The sequence below is a fragment of the Staurois parvus genome, unplaced genomic scaffold (genome assembly GCF_062004578.1).
Source record: "Staurois parvus isolate SC_StPar_1 unplaced genomic scaffold, SC_StPar_1.0 ptg000025l, whole genome shotgun sequence".
Taxonomy (NCBI): Eukaryota; Metazoa; Chordata; class Amphibia; order Anura; family Ranidae; genus Staurois; species Staurois parvus.
The window spans coordinates 5,600,262-5,618,614 of record NW_028317821.1 but is presented as its reverse complement, the minus strand read 5'-3'; the positions used below and the strand labels follow the sequence as shown (position 1 = coordinate 5,618,614).

Below are 18,353 nucleotides of genomic sequence, written 5' to 3'. Positions count from 1 at the left end.
AGTGGCCTAGCCAGTCTCTAGACCTTAATCCGATTGAAAATCTGTGGAAGGCGCTGAAAGTTCGAGTTGCCAAACGTCAGCCACCAAACCTTAATGACTTAGAGAGGATCTGCCATGAGGAGTGGGCCAAAATCCCTCCTGAGATGTGTGCAAACCCGGTGGCCAACTACAGGAAACGTCTGACCTCTGTGATTGCCAACAAGGGATTTGCCACCAAGTACTAAGTCATGTTTTGTGAAGGGGATCAAATACTTATTTCCCTCATGAACATGTAAATCAGTGCATAATTTGTTAGACATGCATTTCTTTTGAATTTTTTTGTTGCTATTCTGTCTGTGTTACAATACACCTACCATGTGTATGTGTGTGTGCATGTATGTAAAGCGCTGCGTAAATTGACGGCGCTATATACCTCATATGAATAAAATAAATATATTATTGTTTGTTTGATTTTTTTTTTTTTTTTCCTATGTCAGGCTCTCCATGCCAAGCTTGTCAGTCAGCATCAAAAATACTATTCTTGTGAGCTTCCAACTATGGAACAAGAAGATTGTGCATACTGGTACCATTACCTAGCATACCACATGGCCCAGGCCAATATGCATCAAGTAGGTAAATTTACAAATACATTTTAGCAGTTATACCAGAAGTCTTATTAATGGCATTAAACAATATGTGAACCCATTACAGTATATTTCTAATGTTGAATATGTAGTTATACATAATTTTGGGTATTCTAGGGCTCAGTGGCCCTGATGCTAAAGAAGTCCTCTAAATTGTGTTATTTGTAGACCTCCACCCACAGTATATATTTATATAAGAAATCACAATACATACTAGGGTTGTTGTGTGTTTTACACTGTAATACCTACTTTTTTTTTTTTTTTTTTGTAAATACTGCATTACACAAAAGTTGTCTTCTACCCAATTTCAATGTAAGGCTGAGTTCACACTGATGTGGTACGGAATTTGCAGCATTTTCTGTGCGAATTCCACACCGCATCAAAATCGCACCCCGTTCATGCGAACCGATGTGGGTGTGTTAACAGCACCCTGAAATCGGTCCGCAAAACGCGCTGTGATGTGCAGAATCTGATCGCATAGGTGTGAATACCCATGAGATCTGATTCTAGTGTGCGGACCCAAAAAAGGCCCTTTTTGGTGCGGGTGCGGTGCGATTGGAGCCATACAAAATGTATGGCTCCAATCGCACAGCACAGAAATGGCATGGGATTTGCACAGGAATGCGGTGCGGTTCCTCTGCGAATCACATGTTTTGTACCGCACCGCATTAGTGTGAACCTAGCCTAAAGCTCGGTTACTAATCTTACTGGGATGTATAAAAAGTAATTTCCAGGAGCAAACACTGCTCTGCCTCAGTACTGAATTGTGTGTGATAACCTAGATACTTGGTTATATGATCTCTGCTGAAAGGGAGGATCACAGTTTAGATTTGCAGACCTTCATTTTATCAGGGTGCATGTGACCAGTTGCCTAAATTTTCACACATGCAGTCAGCAGTGAAGCAAGCCCGAGACAGCATTTTTCCTGAAAAGGGTATTTAAGCCTTTTTTTTTTTTTTTTTTTAAAGAATTATGACTTTTTTGTATTCAGTTCCTGATAGGACAAAGTATATGCAGTACGTTGTTACTTCTTTCTATATGCCCTTTAACACTAGCTACAATGTCAGACACGGCACCTCTTCTCTGGGTGTATGGCTACCTGACATCGCAGCAAGCAAGGGAGTGGGTGTTTTGCTAGCCAGCACCTCCATCTGGCTCTCAGCACTTTCCCAAAGCAAGCACCGTCACAAGGAATGCAGAGGGGAGTAGAGGCTGACTTACCTCCCATTCCTTCTCATTCCTCTTGCCGGTGCTTGCCTCGGCCAAATACTGAGGTCGGGGACAGGCCCATGCTAAAAAAGCAGGTTTCTCTTTGCTAGCTACTGTGTCCAGTGGCTGTGCACTGTGGGTGATGTGTCCTAACCAACATCGCAGCTAGTGTTAAAGGGCACCTATTTAAATGGGACAAAGTACTTCATGCACTTTTTCCCATTGGGAATTGAAAGTGATACATCTTTAATCTTTATCCATCCTACCTAGCTACACAGTAACATAACTTCAGGTTTACATTTGAGTACATGTTTGTTTTAACACTTTTATTGTTTGTTTTGTTGTATAATGTTAAAGTGTAAATAGATTGTTTATTTCAGAATATTTTCCAATTTTTCCAGGACCTCCGTTCTCTTCTTTTCTCTCTGGATTGGTTAAAATCTAAGATGAGATTATATGGGCCAGCACATCTCATTCATGAGTTTGTACGTTACCGGGACATCCTTGATAAGCAGGTAAAGCATTTCCAGCAAAGCCAATGATCGCAGAAGAGATTTAGCAATTGCAGCAAATTGAAGAAAGTGTAGAATATTTAACTGCATATGAAACAGCTACAAAAGTATGTTTATTGAGTGAATTGAGTACAGGTAGGTGCCACTGTTGTTGCATAAGGGGCATTAAGGGGATTCTGCTAATAAACTTATAACATAATAGCTGCTCCTTTTTTTTTTTTTTTCCACCAATTACAACAAGCATTTTTTTTGACCTAGTGTTCCTAAAATATAATTATGTTGAGACGCTGTTGTGAGCTAAATGGCAGCTTAAAGTTGGCACCATTTTCCCAGCTGTCTGTTGCAATGTCATGTGCCACATCCTCAGTGGCTGCACTGTACATGTGCATGCCATTTTCTCCCTCTTGCTGCGTATCTCTTGGTCAGCACCTAATTCCCAGGCTCACACAGTACAGCGATCTCTGAACGTCTCCTGGGTTCAACCTTTTGCCTGGCAAGGTGGTTTAGGGGATGGGAAGTAGACTCTCTCCACAGGAATCTAGTACCCTCTGTTCAGAAAGTTGCCTCCAGTCTGACTCCCTACCCTTCCTCTGGGCACTCCTCTTGCCCTTCGGCTGCACAGTCTTCCTCCTATCTATCTAAGGATGAGATTTCTGCCATCATGTCCTTTTTGGAGACCATAAATAGCTGGGGTCATAACTCTTTAGTCTCCCTTCCTGAGTCAGTCTCTGACTTTTGCTGCTGATACACTGCCTGCAGATGAGGTAGGCAGGAGGTTCCCCCCTCTTCTGAGAAATTGGATAAGGATGCTACACCTTCATCAGAGATTCCATCCAAGCATAAAGTGATTCTAAAGGTTCCTTTTTTTTTTTCTTTTTTTTTTTTAAATAACAAGCATGTCACAGAGCTGCGGCTTGACCCCAGCCCGCCCCTCAGATTGTCCTGGCTGTCTGTCCCAAGGGTCGATTTGCAACACTGCTTCTTGGTCACTGGTTCTAACTGCATGACCTGGTCATCCCTCCCTCCTTGAGGGCTTGGAAGTTGACCTCTTGCAAAGTCTATTATCGCACCTGGAATACCTATTATACATAGTGCAACAACAGAAAAAATCATCTTAGAAAATACTGTCAGGCCCATCCTGTCCTTCCTCAGTCTGGTCTCCCCTTGTTACACTGTAGAAACTTAACCTGGTTCTTTCGGCCCCTCCTTAGAGGCTGCCCTTTTTTTAATCCATTAGCAATATTTTCGTATCTAACCTCACTTTCAAGGTAGCCTTTCTATTTGCCTCCACCTCTGAACATAAGGTCTTTTGAGTTAGTGGCCTTATCCTGTAAAGAGCCTTTCCCAGTATTTGTCCTGTGGTCAAAAGCCTCTCTTTTCCCTAAGGTGATTTCCTCCTTCCACCTCATCTAGGACATTGTCCTTCCCTCCTTTTTGTCTGCTCCAAAACATTCCAAGGAAAGTTCTCTCCACAGTCTTGACATGGTACATGCTGTTAAAGTCTACCTCTTTGCTACAGCATCTTTGAGACAGTCGGATCCCATCTCTGTGCTTTCCGAGAGTTCTCACAGAGGGCTTCCTTCTTCTTGCTCCATCATTGCTAGGTGAATTAGACAAGTCATCATTTGAGGCTCTGATCTAAAGGATTGGATCCCTCCCCTTTCACTGTACCATATCTGTTAATGCTTTATGGGCTTTTCAGCATCAGGCATCTGTTTCTCAGATTTGAAATACTGCACCTGGTCTTCAGTTCACACGTTTAAGTTTACCAGGTGGATGTTCAGGAGTCTGATGCCAGTTTTGGGCGTAAGGTGCTACAAGCTGCTCTCTGAATTCTGTCGAGCCCTTTTTGACGCATTTGTTACATGGGCCTGTTTGGTGTTTGTTTGCTCTGTTGCCACCCCACAGTTGGACTGCTTTTAGACATCTCCTCTTGGTCAAGACTAAAGATCCTGTGTGCTGTACTGTATAACTAAGAGAATAGGATTTTTGACATGCCGATTAAAATCTGTTTCTTGAATAACAGTACAGGACACGGGTCCGTACTCTGTACTTCATGATTTCCCTATTGCTTGCTGCAAAACTGAGGCTAGCTAGAAATGGGAGGAGTAATACAGTGGCAGGAAAAAGTATGTGATGCGAAGGCAGTGCAGTATATGTCCATAGTTATAAAATTTATTTTTTAAATGTAGTGCCTAGAAATGGCAAGACAAAAATATGTTTGATTTTGAAGTTATGGTTTGAATTTTACAGGACAGCAAAACACGGGAAGATTTCCAGGAGTTTCTGTCTGTGAATGGCCATCTCCTAGGACAGGATTCTCATATAAACCTCATACAGTTGGGTCTTTCTCAGCCTGATGACTCCATGGTATACAAGCAATCTATTCTCCAAGCCAAGGAAGAGCTCCAGCACGGAGCACTGTATGTGAACTGGATGTAAGTATCGAGAACACAAGATGACCTAAAACATGGTTACAGAATTCCCATTTACACGGACACGTATTGGTACATATAGATCACAGTAGGCTGTAACCACTTGCCTATTTTGCACTTCCACCACCTTCATGCCCAGGCCAATTTTCAGCTTTCAGTGCTGTCACACTTTGAACAACTATTGCACAGTCATGCAACACTGTACCCATATGACATTTTTATCATTTTTATGAGACATATAAAGCTTTCTTTTGGTGGTAATTAATCACCACTGGGTTTTTATTTTTTATTAAACTAAAAAAACCAAACATTTGGAAAAAATTTCTTAGTTTCTGTTATAATATTCTTTAAATAAGTATTTTTTCCCCTTCACTGATGTGCACTAATACGCATCACTGATGAGGAAGCATTGATGGGCAATGACAGGCATCAGTGATATGTGGCACTGATGGGTACTGATATGTGGCACTGATAGGCAGCACTGATTGGCACTGATGAGTACTAATAGACAGCACTGACGGCATTGACAGGCATCACTGATTAGCACTGATAGGTGTCACTGATTGGCACTGATAGTCATCATTGATGGACACTGAGAGACATCACTTATGGGCACTGAAAGGCAGCACTTAGGGGCACTGATGATCAGTGCCCTGATTATCAGTGTAGATGTCTCCTCTAAAGATTGCCTCTAATTGTTTCTCCTCTCCTACTTACGCGCTGTCAGCGTGAGGAGGGGACTACCGATAACCGGCATTTCCTGTTTACATGTGATCAGTTGTGATTGGACACATCTAATCACATGGTAAAGAGCCTATATCATTGGCTCTTTACCGCGATCAGTGATCCCTTGTGTCCTAGGGACTTAGTGCACCACCGATCACAGCACCGCATGCCTAGAGTGGGAGTAAGTCATATGACGTCCTCCCAGGACAAGAGAGCTCCTGCCCATCTGTCATTTCCCAATACGGTGGGTGGGAGGTGATTAGAAAACTGCAACTGAGTTCGACTGGCATATCCTACCTATACGTGGGGTAAGCAGTAAAAGCTGCATTTTACAACACAATGTAACAATGCCACATTCCTTTTCAAAAGAGATGAATGAGAAAATGTCTGTGGAGAAGCGTTCCAAATAAAGTGTAAATGCTTGTTTGACATATAGTAGATACTTGTAAAATCTACAGAAAATGGGTACTAAGAGACTGAAATGTACTCTACATCAGGGCTTAAAATTTCAAGTCTAGACCTACTAGCCAGGCACAAACCTTACTCTCCGCCAGTTGCCCCACCCAACCTTGCCCAGGTCTGCCTCCAACCCCTCCCCCAACCCTGCCCCAAGCCCTGCTCCCAATCACGCCCCCTCAAAGCTTATGAAATTACATTTTTCTTTAGAATAAAGAGTCCAAAATAAAAAAAATGCAATTATAACATAGCTTTATTATGTCAATTTAAAAACAAAAAAAGACTGACAATTTTGAAAAAAAAAACTATTTTTGACTTTTTGCTATTAAAAATGTCCAGTAAAAAAAAATTTTAAAAATCAAATAAATTTACACCAAATTGTATTCTGCTACATGTCCCAATATGTGTAAATTAGTTGCTTTACATGTAAGTTATAGCGTTTGCAAATGGCGGTAGAGATACTGGAATTTTTTTCTTTCAATTTTATTTTTGCTAGTAATGGCGACAATCAGCGACCTATAGCTGGACTGCGGCGGGCATTCTGACACTGGGGGGAAACTGACTTGGTGCCACTGACATCCACAGTGACACCAATACAGTGATCAGTGCTAATAAAAAGCACTGACACTGTACTAATGGCACTGGGCAGGAAGGGGTTAACATCTGGGGCGATCAAAGGGTTAACTGTGTGCTGTGTGTGTGTGCTTTTAGCAGCCGGTGCTCCCCATCTCCAACACAAGGATGGCCACCTTCAACCTACAGGATCCTGTGCACACCCTGCGACGCCCACCGATGCCCTTTTGCCTGGCGTGGCCTTCCTGTGCTTGATTAATCACCTCCCGCTCCGAGCTGCGGCTCAGTCACCGGCCTCAGGACTTATGAATGAAGCTCGGAGAGGAGGCCCCGCCCACCCAGCACACGTGACTCTCGCCAGACTGTGGGCAGGGGAGGTGGTGGGAGATAGTGGGAGAAGGGGAGCTGTGCACCTGAAGGCACACAACGAGCTCTCCTCAGGGTGGATGTCAGCACACACTCGCCCCCACATTATTTCCACTCGCCAAATGCGAGCAGGCGAGTGGAAATTTCAAGGCCTGCTCTACATTGTCAAGTCATCTGTGGTCTTGAATGCTAAATTCACCAAACAAACCCTTTTGATTTTCAGAAACAAACAATGTATGAAGAATTTGGCCAGCCTGGCAGTACGTCCTCACTCAGAGGCAGTGTATCATGCGTGCTTTTCCCATGACAGACAGAAAATTGCATCTTGTGGAGCTGATAAAACTTTGCAGGTAACTGGCCATGATGTTCAATGGGTGTCATTTCTTATAATCAAATACACAACAGGTGTCTTATTTTGAGAAATGTAGTGCTTTTTTAAAAATTTAAAAGGTCTGATAAGGCGGATCTCCCCCTTTAACCTATGTCTCATATAGCCCAGACCTCTTCCCCCTCTATCTCTCACAGTTTGATATATTTTTTTTATTATGCATGAGATTTTTTTATCCTGAAAAGCAACAGTTCCATGCATTTTTCACGTAGACAAGAATAACATTTTTGTCACCCTGCTCCTCCCCACCATTCTGCACATGCGCAGAATATCTACACATGCATGCCTTTCCCTGTGCATTCGCAAAAATGGCTGTTATGAATTGCTTGAAACTTTGCTCTGTTTGCACATGCATGGGAAATCTTTGTGCACAGATATGCCAAAGAGCTGTGCCAGGACCTGAAAGAGCCTTTTGGAACATCTGCACCATAATGGCGAAGGGGGGGGGGGGAAGGTTACATGGGCGGAGCCACTAAAAAGGGAACTTAAATTCCACTTTAAGTACCCACATCTAGCTGATTTACAATGCCCACACACTTCATAGAAATACAGGGCTTTCTTCAAATGCCATAAATTGAATAGAAAATGGTAAAAATATGGAAACGTTACATTTTGTGGTTCCCCTATATATGTATTTATATTGAACCTGTACTTTGTACCTCTGCTGCTAATACTTACCTTTTGTGTGCACCTGCACTGCACCATTTGCCCAGTGGAGTGCCCTCAAAAAAGTCTTCTGTAAGTTTCAGATTGCTCTAGGTCCGGGCATACACAAAGTTAAATATTTCCGTGATGCAGACTCCTCATGCTGCACCATGAAAATAAGAGGAGAGAGTTACCCTCCCACACACAAATTGTGTTATATTGAATGTGGCTATTGCAGTTAAATAGTATATTTGGAGAGTGTACACGAGGGTAAATATAGACTACAGAGCAAAACCAAAGGATCTGATGGGCAGGCCCAGTATCCTAAAAGTATTTTTCCTTGCAAATTATTTATTTTTTTTTCACACAGAAAAGGTCCACCCCTATGTTTTTTAGAGGGAATACAAACTAAGTAGAACTAAAGGCAAAACCTTTTCTTTTATTTTGCCTAGAGTAAGGGAGGGTTATAACCCCTGTTGTTTTTTTGCCATTTGTGTCTAATTAGGGAGATTTCCCTTCACTTCCTGTCCCATAGCCAAGACAAGAAGTGAGAAGAAATCCCTCCAAAGTGAGGGATACTTGAGGTATCACTAGGGGCACCAGAACTAGTGCTCCCCCATTGGAAAATTTCCCCTTTATTATTTTTCTGGGGACAACCCAAAATGTGGGATTTTCTTTTACTTTCAATTTCAGTGATAATGGTAAACTGGACAAATAGACAGGTGACTCTCCCTAACGGTGGCATGAACAGCAATAAAAACTGACAGGTTTTTAAAACCGTCTCCACTCAAAGAAAAAAAAAAAAAGCTTTGCCTTTAGTTGTTCTATAATGCATTTCCATTTACCTGTGTATAAAATCAGAGTACATCCAAGATAATTTGACAATATTTGGGGTGTATAAGTGGCCTCCCCTCCAATCTTGACAATGTTGAGCACTGGTGTTACACAATAAATATTGAAAAGTATGTAGTAAGATGAAGAGTGCACATCTTTTTAGGAAAGTAAATAAACCTTTTTGAAACTCTGAGGGATACAACCATGTGCTTTACTACAGGTGAATAAGAGACCCATATAATCCTCTACATTTGGGCCAAACAATTTTGGGAGGTAGTGGCATCTTGACGTAATTATAGAGGAACACCAGCACTCCTTTTAAACTATAACCATCATTTTTAAGGGACCCAGGCTTGAATAACATCTGAGGTCTGGGCTCAACCATATCAGATCCATTACTAATAGGATTTATTCAATCACCACTGTTATTGATAGCATAGGAGCAGTCTGTATACTTGCTACTGGAATCTCTCCCATGGGCTTCCAGGCGCATTTACTGAGCGCAGCAGGAAAGATATATAATCCTCTTGGCTTCTCTTTTCCCTCAGTTTACTCATTGGGGAACTTGATTTTATATGATTGTATAACCTTCACAATCCTTTAAACCTGCCTTGTTGGTCCTGAGGAACCGATGGAAGCCACAAAACACGTAGACTAATTAAAAAGCATATACAGCAAACGTGGTGGTTGTGTTTTAATGTTTTGTTGGATTTAATAGTTTTAATATATTGAAATAAAATTGATATTTTTATAAATTGTATTGGATGGCTACCAAAGGTATATTGAAAGTTCCACACGTACTACACAATAAATATGTCTTATATTATTATTTATTATTTTACTGGATTTATATAGCGCCAACAGTTTGCGCAGCGTTTTACAATATAACGAGAGACAATACAGCAACAATACAGTTCAATACAAGAGGGATAGGAGGGCCCTGCTCCTTGGAGCTTACAATATAGAAGATGTCTTACATATATAATGCATTACACTTGCTTTGTATAACTTACCTAAGGGTCTTTGTTGAAGGGCTTTGGGTTCATGTTGATGACATCCAGTTAGATTTCAGTTCGAGATGCTTCTAAGATCATTCAGAATTCATTGACTGGTGCATTTGACTTAGTTGACCTCTTTCTGACTTGCATTTCACCTGCTTCAAGCGGGTTTTGCATTCCCATAGACTTCCCATAGAGTGGAAAAAGGCTCTTGTTGGATGCTTCTTGTGTAAAATGTAAAAACTCAATAATTACGTTTACAAGAAAAAGAATTGTCAGCAGAGGGCATGGGCTATCCAGTACACCTGTTTACTTTGCCTTGACTTTCAAATTACAGGTTCACAAAAGCCACAGCTTATTTTTGTTTCATAGAAGAAATGGAGAAAACATCTCATCTTCACAGTTGCAACTGATTTGGCAGGAGGAAGCTTGGGCATGGATACACAACCAAGTTTTATTGACAGGGAACCTTTTTCCAGTTTCACCTAATATTATCTTTAATATTTTTTAGAGGACCATCACATGAGAACCAAAAAAGCTGCAGTCAGGTATAAAGTACTTTGCCTAAAAACTAAGCAGCAATGGGCAGATAAAGTGCCAACGCTTTCAGGTAGTTTCAGAACTTGCCTGCCTCTTGCTACCTCCCACTGACTCCTATTGGCCAGTAAAGTAGCTCATCATAGTGATAGGGTGGGGAGGGTGAGTGGAGAAGCTCCAACACTACCAGAATGTATGGGAGATTTGCCAGATCATAATTGTCCAACATCCAAGCAGAGCAAGTCCCTGAGAGCTGTTGCAGGTATGTACCGGCATCTCTAGGTGTTAGTAAGCAGCTTGTTTCTTTCTCCCCTGTTAGATTTTTTTTTTTTTTATTACTGACTACAGAACATATCAATTTTATACCCCTGGAAAACAGATTACCTTTGAAGAGCACAGTCAGAAATGTACCAAATGAACTTTGGTCACCTTCAACTAGATATATGCAAGAATAATAAAATATAAAACTCTTGAAATTGCAAAATGGATGAAGTCATTTCTAATTATCTTTACTTAAATATCTATATACAGTACCTCTAGTGGATAATTGTTCTGAAAAATAATGTGTGGGTGTGTATTTTAGTAATGTTGTGGGTAGAGCTACCGTATAGTGAAAGCAGGGGGCTTGGCCTTGTTGAAGCTGATAGATCTTTTTTTTCTTGGGAAAATTATTTTTATTGATCCACGAGAAAAAAAATCCTTGAATTCCTCCCCCCCCCCTTCCCCATGCAATACCTCCCATACATTATACACTAACAAAGAATCTGCCCAGGTAATAAGATAGGCACAATTGCAAGTGCAATGTGACATCAGCCACACAGTTGGATTGACCAGGCCAGAGCTATTATCGCAAGGGAGAAAACGATACGATACCTTTTAATCGATAGTAGTGTTTGAAGTGGTCATCAAGGCCACACCTGAGAGAGAGTGAAGCTGATGGATCTTAAGATAGCTGTACACTGTTTGTTTGTTTTTTTTTCCTTCAACCGTTTTTTTTCGTTCAACCGTTGGGCTACATAAAAAAACATTTCTTCATCCACACAAATAAGGACGTCCCCCCTCCCTATCCTGCTATTCCCCTAACCCCCATTAAGATATGTCCCTCCTCTGCAGAAGAGAACTGACAGCTTTCCCTCAGGGAGAATAAAAGGTTGCTGCTTGTGGTACAACTGCTCCTATGTTTTTTCTGCCCAGTACAATGAACCAACAGACCTGTCACACTGTATAATACTTGGCTATAATTGTTTCTGTGTAAAATCTTTGTGCATTTCTGTATATTAAAGCTAAACTCCAGGCAACCTCTAACACAGTGATATGAAATACAAATACAGGAGCTGTTTTGCCTAAGACAGGTCATACATTATTCATTTTTTATCATTTAACTGCTGGTTGAACGAAAATAAATGTACAGATTCCTCCATCCACACAACAAAGTGGATGGGGGAAGCGCTATTGTGTTCTGCTGGCAGAGAGCCTTCCCCACCCGCAGAATACAGTGATCAGTGTTGTCAGCTATAGCTGGTGGCAGTGATCATTTGGGAAAAACCCAACAGGCTGGTTGTGCACAAGTCGATCGATAGACTTTTATACAACTAGTTAGCCCATACATGGATCGAATTTTGCCTGTCCCTGCTGAACCAGCCAAATTTTGATCCATGTATGGCCAGCTTAGCAAAGCATTTGCAAATCTGGTCATCTAGTCTTGAGATTTCCACAGCTCAAAAAAACTGTGTATTCCTTACTGATGGGACTGTAGACCTGAATTTTCTCTGCTGCAGTTGGGTAACACAGCACTTGTCCCTCCGCCAGCCTACCTCTGTAAGGTGAAAGGAACAGGCTGATGGTTTTACCTCTTTGTCACTTTGCTGTTTCCTCCTATTGGCATGTCTATTTTGAACACTGCAGCACAGCTAATTGACTTCTTCCTCTCCAATTCCAAACTCTCCTGTACAAGAGATTACAAGAACCTATACAAATACAGGTACTTGCATTTAAAAAATACATCTAATGATTTATTATTTAATACTGAGCTGCATTATTTATTTATTTCAGGTACTTATATAGCGCCGTCAATTTATGCAGCTCTTTACATATATATATATTGTACATTCACATCAGTCCCTAACCCTCAAGGGGTGTACAATCTAAGGTCCCTAAATTGCATTCATACATATACATACTAGGGACAATTTAGACAGGAGCTAATTAACTTACCAACATGTCTTTGGAGTGTGGGAGGAAACGGGAGTACCCGGAGGAAACCCACGCAAGCACAGGGAGAACATGCAAACTCCAGACAGGTGGTGCCGTGGTTGGGATTCGAACCAGTGACCCTAGTACTGCCAGGCGGAAATGCTAACCATTTAGCCAGGCATTAATTTATGTTTCTTATATCTACCTGAAGTTCAGCTTTAATATATGTGTCTGGCTTCTTCTATAAATGTGTAAGATCAAATTAGTAGCTACGTGGGTAAATAAATTACAGCACTGATTTTCTTGCAACTGATCCCCATTTTTAAAGACAAGGGAGGTTACGAATGATTTTTTTAGTGTATTCTTCCCTTAACCACTTTAAGTCGGGATACACCTACCCCCTTCCAGTCCAATTTTCGGCTTTCAGCACTGTCACAGTGACAATAACAATAACTCAGTCATGCAACACTGTACCCATAAGAACATTTTTTAATTTTTTTGGTGAGACAGTTAGAGCTTTCTATTGGTGGTATTTGATCACCACTGGGTTTTTTATTTTTTGTTATATAAATGAAAAAAGACAATGTTTTGAGAAAGTAATTGTTCTTCATAAATTTAGGTCAAAATGTAATACCCTACATTTTTGGGGTAAAAATAACTCAAAACAGTGAGTATTATTTAGTCTGTGTGAAAGCTATAGAGTCTATAAACTATGGGATATACAGTTCGGTCCATATATATTTAGACTCGGGCACAATTTTTATACACAGTCCCTCCATTTTCAGGGGCTCAAATGTAATTGGACAAATGAATATAATCATAAATAAAATGTTCGTTTTTAATAGTTTGTTGAGAATCCTTTACTGGCAATGACTGCCTGAAGGCTGGAACCCGCGAGGCTCTAACTGCAGCTGTTTTCAGTTGTTCTTTGTTTGTGGATCTTTCTGCCTTTAGTTTTGCCTTCAGCAAGTGAAATGCATGCTCAAGTGGGTTGAGATCAGGTGATTGATTTGACCATTGCAGAATATTCCACTTCTTTTTCTTCAAAAGCTCATGGGTTGCTTTTGCAGTGTGTTTTGGATCATTGTCCATCTGTACTGTGAAGCGCCGTCCAAACAGCTTTGCTGCATTTGGCGGAATCTGGCCTGACCATATACCTCTAAACACTACAAAATTCATCCGACTGCGTCTGTCTTCTGTCACTTCATCAATAAACCCCAATGACCCAGTGCCGCTGGAAGCCATGTATGCCCATGCTATCAGACTGCTTCCGCCATGTTTTACAGATGACTCTGTGTGTGCTTTGGATCATGAGCTGTTCCAAGCCTTCTCCACACTTTTTTATTCCCTTCATTCTGGTACAGATTAATCTTTAGTTTCTTCCGTCCAAAGAATGCTTTTCCAAAACTGGTCTGGCTTTTTTAGATGTTTTTTGGCAAAGTTTAATCTGGCTTTTCTATTCTTTAGGCTTAAGAATGGCTTGCACCTTGTGGTGAACCCCCTGTATTTGCTCTCGTGAATTCTTCTCTTGATTGTAGACTTTGACAATGATACACCCACCTCCTGGAGAGTGTCCTTCACTTGTCTGGATGTTGTGAATGGGTTTTTCTTTACCATAGAGAGGATCCTGTGATCATCCACCACTGTTGTCTTCCATGGACGTCCATGCCTTTTATGTTGCTGAGCTCACCAGTGCGTTCTTCTTTCCTCAGAATGTACTAAACTGTTGATTTGGCCACTCCTAATGTTGCTGCTACCTCTCTGAAGGATTTGTTTCATTTTTGAAGCTTTACAATGGCCTGTTTCATTTGTATGGACAGCTCCTTTGAATGCATGATGTAGGTTCACAGCAATAGATTCCAAATTCATATAGCACACTTAGAATCAATTCCAGTCCTTTTACCTACTTTAACTGATGAATAAATAATAGAGTAGCCCACACCTGGCCATGAAACAGCTTTTGATTCAATTGTCCAATTACTTTTGGTCCCTTGAAAAGGGGGGGATGGCTACTCTTAAGAGCTGTAATTCGTACTCTGCCTCCAATTTGGATGTACATATCCTCAAATTAAACCTGAGGATGTGCATTTGCAGCCCATACCCAGTATATAACTATAGCTTGAATATGTTTTGGTAAATACCTGAACAAATCTAAAATTGTTCCTGTGTCCAGATATATATGGACCTAACTGGTATATCTGAAAATTGATCAGTTGAGACCCTAAAATGCCAGACACTGGTATGACGTGATCAGGTCGTTACATGAGGTATGGCGGTGATCAGGATGTTGGTATGGGATACAGAGGTGATCAGAACATTGGTATGGGGTCTGGCAGTGATCAGGATACTGGTATGGCATGGCATATGGGGTAATCAGGATGCAGGTATGGGGCATGCCGATGATCAGAATGCTGGTATGGTGTGATAAAGATGCTTGTATGGGCTATGGCGGTGATCAGGGTGCAGGTATGGCTTATGGCATTGATCAGAGTGCTGGTGTGGCATATGGCAGCGATCAGGGTGTTGGTATGGCGATTATCAGGGCGCTGTTGTGGGGTATGTTGGTGATCAGGATGCTGGTATGGCGTTTATCAGGACTTTGGTATGGTGGTGTTTTTTGTGCACACTGGGACAGGTGACAGGGGCTGGCTGCATAGTTTATTATGATTATACTGGGGTGGTGATCAGAGACACTGGTGTGGCTTGCACTTCAGTCAGTCCTGTCAGGCTGCTTGTACACTCACAGGCTACAGGATTGCTTCTCTCTGCTCTCACAGTGACAGCAGAGAGAAGCGATCTTTAGTTTCACTTTGCTATGTTTACTATGTGATTGCTGTTATTGGAGATAGGAATCACATGGTAAAAGACAGCTGTAATGTGATGTGTTGTGTGCAGGTGATATACTGATCGCCGGGCTCCTGTGTGCACGCTCTGTGAGCCGTGCAGGAGTCACCGATGCAGGCTGACGTACAGGTACGTTAGCCCGCATCGGCAAAGCTTCCTGTCAGCCATCTATGGATGTTAATAAACCCAAAACTAAAAATTTGATATATTGCAGCTTATCAATCACTAGATGTGGTGATTGCATTAGTTTTCTTTTTTCCCCCTCTGGTTTGGAGGAGCACATTGCCACCTGTGGACAGCAGCATTGTCAGTTTGGGGAAGGGGAGTGTTAGATGTACTAGCAGATTTAGACACACTAACAAATTGAAGACAAACTCTAGCTAATACTTTATAGATAGTTACAGCAAACAGTTTATTTTGGGATAAAGGTTTTAAATAAATAAATAAGAGATCATTGTAAACATCCCTGCTAGTGTTTACATGGTTTGTCTCATCTCTGTAACGGATGCCAACTGCTGGAGAGCTTGTTCTTTTGAAAAACAACAGACTTACTGACAGACTGAAACCATAACATCTAAATTATGGTAAACTGCAATATAATAAATGTTTGATTTTGGGTATAAGTCACATATAACAGTCTATTCTTAGATCTGCACATCTATCAAGACATGAGAATGAGCACTACACTGAATCATTGCTGACAAGATGAGTTTCACAATATCAGTTTCAGCACTGTCAATACATTTAATGGATAGAAGATAATATTTTCAGCATATGATTGGAAGATATTATTATAGTAATCCCACAAAAAGAAGATGCCTACAACACAAAATCATATAAGCCGAGCCTTGCTTATTTATAAGCCTCTTAATAGATGTCCTCCTGGTGTGAAAGATGGTGATATTCTTGTATAATCTGATCTCAGAGCTAATTTGGTGGGTAAACATAACCCCTCTGCATCTGAAATCCAAGCTTTTTCCTCACATGTTTGCAGAGAATAGTGTGCAGGGCCGAAGCCAATGTTATGAGATGCCTAGTGGAGATGTAGCCAGCTGGCAAGACAGTTAAACAAGGCTTCTGTTCTCTGTTCCCTGCCAGGTCTTTAAAAGTGAAACCGGGGAGAACTTGCTACAGATAGAGGCTCACGAGGATGAAGTGCTGTGTTGTGCATTTTCTGCTGATGACAGATTTATTGCAACCTGTTCCGGAGACAAGAAAGTGAAGGTGAGTTCTTACTCATTATAGCAATAGCTCTGGTCAGCATTGTTGTGATCTTTATTGCTTTTTCTGGTTATGGCAGATATGCTTCTAAATAAAGTGTATGATCAGTTTTATTACCCTAATAACGGTTATTGTATACATCTATATCTTCTTTATTTAAACAGTGCAACTTACTCAATCATTTGTGAATTGTGTGGAAAAAAAAATATGCATTATACCTCAGGGAAGTATTTCAAGGCTCATCATTAAAGTAAACCTGTGTATTTTTTTCATTGTTAGGACCCGTTTCCACTTGCATTTTGTGTACAGTTTGCATGTATACTGTACCACTGAAAAGAGTTGTACTTAATTTTCTTTGCTGTTTTTGCTTTTCTGTCGGCCAGTAAATATTATAGATGGCTTCAGTGGCTAATAGAAATGCACAGGGGTGGGGTTTCTTGACAGATATGCAAGCTTTGTTTGTAGATTGGGGCTACATAGTTGCGTTGAAGAAAAGGTTGAATATATATATAGGCTTCCATAGTTGTCTGTTGTATATCACAGAGCCAAATACAAAGAATTTGGAGCACCACTCAGAGCATTACAAAGCTACCCCCTGCAGTCCAAAGCACAGAGAAGGTGCCGGCGTTCACACAAGTATATCCAGGCTAGCAGAAGCAAATCGGAAGACAGAAGATGGAAGTGCCGCACAGTGGAACCCAGCCACTATACAGAAATGTTAAGATACGGCTTCAGCCTAAACTTCTCCTGACTACACCCCTCTGCCGTGTTTCGCCCCACCCTTGGGGCTTAATCCATGATTATGATTGATGGGTTCCAGTGTGCCTCGCTTCCACCTTCTGTCTTCATCTTTATCACAGAGCCACATTTAAAATCCACGGGTACACAAATCTGGACAATTCAAACTGAGCATGTAGCATATGATGGAAAAAACTGACATTAAAGATAAATATTATAGATAAATATTTTGGTATATCGTAAATCTGTTCATAAACCCCCATTGACTAGAAGTAGCTGCCATTATAATTTTACTTGATTTAAAGTGAACCTATCATTAAACTGAAAGTCTCACTAAATCCACATCATTAAAGGATAAGTTCACCGTTATGCTAAAAATAATAAATGCACCTTTCTTTGCAGCCAAAAAAATGGGCATTTTAATATTCTTTGTTGCATGAGCCTGTAAGGCATTTCAACAAAGAATATTGCCATGCAGGTCTTCTGCAGATCTGTCAGTATAGCTGCTTGCCTGTACAGCATGTATGAGCAACCAGATATACTGACAGGAAGATTCAGTGAACTACCACGGAGCTCCACAGCCCTGTGGTAGTTCATTGAGAACTACAAACCAACAGCCGCTAAGGCTGTCGGGACTTGTAGTTTCTCATTCACAGAAAACAGTGAATGAATGACGTGGCCAGAGCCCTGCACGACCACGTTTTTTGTTTAATTTGACATCTAGCAAGGGGGGGAGAAGATCCCCTGCTAGATTTCCTGTCAAAGTGGGTAGCGGGGGACTGTCTGATCATAACATGTTACACCCTGAATATGGGTGTAACATGTTATGAAAGGTGAACTTATCCTTTAAAAGCTATCCACAAATGCTGTATTACATGTTGTTCATACTCAGTCACTATGGGATTCGTGTTCTGTATTCTGCAAAAACCTGATCGATCCTCCTGTTCTCTATCCCCCATTCAGTTCATGTCCCCAATGCAGTCGGTGATTTTCAAGAGCAGTGTTGGCAGCTAGTGCACATGCTCATTCTCCCTTTGCTCATGCAGGATGAAGTT

The 18,353-nt window shown here is 41.1% G+C and overlaps 1 protein-coding gene across 2 annotated transcripts in view; it reads left to right on the top strand.

Moving 5' to 3' along the window:
- The window catches only part of APAF1 (apoptotic peptidase activating factor 1), a 137,957-nt gene that overhangs the window by 54,161 nt on the left and 65,443 nt on the right, over positions 1 to 18,353 (top strand). For both annotated transcript variants that reach the window (XM_089694103.1, XM_089694111.1), the window contains exons 10-14: positions 477 to 608; positions 2,234 to 2,347; positions 4,598 to 4,782; positions 7,124 to 7,250; positions 16,438 to 16,563. In XM_089694103.1, the coding sequence (XP_089550229.1) occupies positions 477 to 608; positions 2,234 to 2,347; positions 4,598 to 4,782; positions 7,124 to 7,250; positions 16,438 to 16,563 (684 nt within the window). The remainder of the gene's footprint in view (positions 1 to 476; positions 609 to 2,233; positions 2,348 to 4,597; positions 4,783 to 7,123; positions 7,251 to 16,437; positions 16,564 to 18,353) is intronic.